This window comes from Palaemon carinicauda, chromosome 16 (genome assembly GCF_036898095.1).
Source record: "Palaemon carinicauda isolate YSFRI2023 chromosome 16, ASM3689809v2, whole genome shotgun sequence".
Lineage (NCBI taxonomy): Eukaryota > Metazoa > Arthropoda > Malacostraca > Decapoda > Palaemonidae > Palaemon > Palaemon carinicauda.
This window is the reverse complement of record NC_090740.1, coordinates 52,541,095-52,543,594: the sequence shown is the minus strand read 5'-3', so window position 1 is coordinate 52,543,594 and position 2,500 is coordinate 52,541,095. Positions and strand designations below refer to the sequence as shown.

Below are 2,500 nucleotides of genomic sequence, written 5' to 3'. Positions count from 1 at the left end.
TTGTTAATGATACATATAGCTATACAGCCAGACTCCTAATGGGTGAGTGGGTAAAGTTTCGTTGGGGTATATTTGAGGAGCAGGGTTTTCCCGAAGATCCATTATATCCCAAAAGCTACCCTGACCCTGCTACTCGTATGACAAAGTCCAACACATGTACCAGCTATCAAAATCCTATGATGTCTATTTGCCCCAGTGACCTTCATAATCCTGAGGCACCAACCAAGCATAATGCACAATGCAGAGGAGATCAGCCTGGGATATAATATTGCAGTCTCAAGACTTTGCAAATGGAAGGTATGTAGTGTTTCCATCACATAGAGATTATAGTTGATATTTTTTTTTTTTTTTTGAATAACCGACTCAATAATTCAACTTGTAAAATAATGGCTTAAAAGCAATTGAAGCCCTTTTTCATTTTAGATAAGTTTGTTCTATGTCATTTATAAAATAAATTTCTATTGGCAAAAAAATATTTAGCAAATTGATTATTCTCTGTAAATCCTGCTTTGAAGTGAAAAAAAATTAAATCGTTCTTTCTTCTTCTCTTTCTGTTTTCCTATTAAGGAACAGTCCCTCTACTTCAGTGTCTCCATTTGTTCCAACGTTACACTACATGCAGGAGACAGCTCCTCGTATGGTGCTCCTGGTAGAGGATACAGCAGTCATGAATTTGCAGCAGCGATGGGAATTCATGCGAAAAGCTATACGTCGTGTTATGGTTTACGATGTTCCAGATGGTGTCCAAGTAGCCATAGTAATCTTTAACTCTGAAGCCAAAACAACTGCTCCTTTAATGAAAATGGAGTCTTTATCAGATGTCCGTCAGAGAGTTGGATCCTCACTGCCCCGTAATCCTTCAACAGTGCCAGAAAGTCAAAAGAATATTTTATTTGGGCTTCGAGAAGCAATAAGAGTTCTAGCTACAGACTCCGGAGACCCTTCAGGGGCAAAAGTTATAATGGTAACAACAGGGAACTCCATGGCACCACCACAAGATGTTCATGAAATGTTACGTTTAGCTACTGTGAACAATATCAAGGTGGATACAATTATCTATCCTCAGACAGAGCATAGAGTACTTATCAGTGCATCTCATGGGCTTGAATCCCTAGTTGCCGCTACTAAAGGATCCTCATTTACTGTAATGGATGAAGGAGTTGGAAAAGATTCAAAATTAAATATGATGGTATCACTAATGGATGCTCTCTTTACTTCCATGTGTAGCAGCTCTTTAGTGTCATCGGGAGTCCCTGTTTTGATTCATAGTAAATCCTATCCGGGAGGATTACAAACAATGTCAGATGGGTCATTTACAATTGATGATTCCTTTGGTCAAATGGCCAAGTTCTTAGTTTTCTACTATGATCTTAATCATGTTGGGAATGCTCTCCAGTTGACATCACCTTCAGGAGAAAGTATAGATGCCATCAACATGCAAGAAGATGGTGATGCTAATGTTCTCTTTGTTACCATACCTGAAGCTGAACGAGGACTGTGGCAGTATAAACTAGAGAACCGGGCTGACTCGCACCAAAGTCTTCATGTCCAAGTCACGGGCACAGAGAGCAATATAAGGAAAGTACGACTAAAGGTATGGACAAATGGTCCACATGCTGTAGTGAATATGACAGACCCATCTCTTCCAGTGATTGTTTTTGCAGGGGTCAAAGATGGAAATGTACCCATTTTGAATGCCAAAGTAACTGCTAGACTGAAAAGACTTGGTAATGATGTTTCAGGTAGCAGCTACAACTCGATTCCCTTTGATCTCTATGATAGTGGAAATGGAGGTTAGTATAATCTTATCAAAAATAGAGAGTAAAAATAATATTCTATCATATAGTGATCTTAAAAATATAATATTATAAGAACATTATGTTGCTTAAGTTTTGGTGAAGGTGGAGAGATATTAGCAAAATAAAATGTTGAATTTACACATAATTTGTTTTTATAGTCTGTAAATGATTTTATGTCTGGGAATCTGTTTGAGAATTACACACATAATCATTTAGATGTATTTGCATAAACATACAATGTGTAATTTGAAGAAAAGTTAATATTTCTCTACAGAACTTTTTGGCTTTCAATGTGCCTTCGTTCTAGGGGTATTGTAGCCATCAATTATATTGTATTAAGATTATTTGTCAGATATATATAATAAATACCCAGGCAGACATTTGTTACTATGTTTATAATCACAGTTACCAAGAAATGTGACATTTTTTCAACCTTCTGAATAATCCCTAATCGTTTTTTTTTTTTTTTTTTTTTTTTTTATAGGGGCAGCAAACAGTTTATGATAAATTTCTTACTTATATGAAACTAAAAATTAGATACATTTTGTAGTCTAATAATATCCTCTTTTCTTATTTCTCACAGACCCAGATATAACAGCAGACGATGGTGTGTATTCCCGTTACATCCCTACAATGTATGGAGGAGCAGGATATTACCAGCTAACAGTTACAGCAGATGACAATGACGGATATGCCAAATC

At 36.4% G+C, this 2,500-nt stretch overlaps 1 protein-coding gene across 1 annotated transcript in view; it reads left to right on the top strand.

Annotated features, from left to right (window-relative positions):
* The window catches only part of LOC137655048 (calcium-activated chloride channel regulator 2-like), a 32,879-nt gene that overhangs the window by 27,886 nt on the left and 2,493 nt on the right, over window positions 1–2,500 (top strand). Inside the window, 4 exon segments of the mRNA XM_068388945.1 lie at window positions 1–240; window positions 243–297; window positions 568–1,793; window positions 2,383–2,482. The exon segment at window positions 1–240 is cut by the window's left edge and continues 277 nt beyond it. Coding sequence (XP_068245046.1) covers window positions 1–240; window positions 243–297; window positions 568–1,793; window positions 2,383–2,482 — 1,621 coding nt within the window.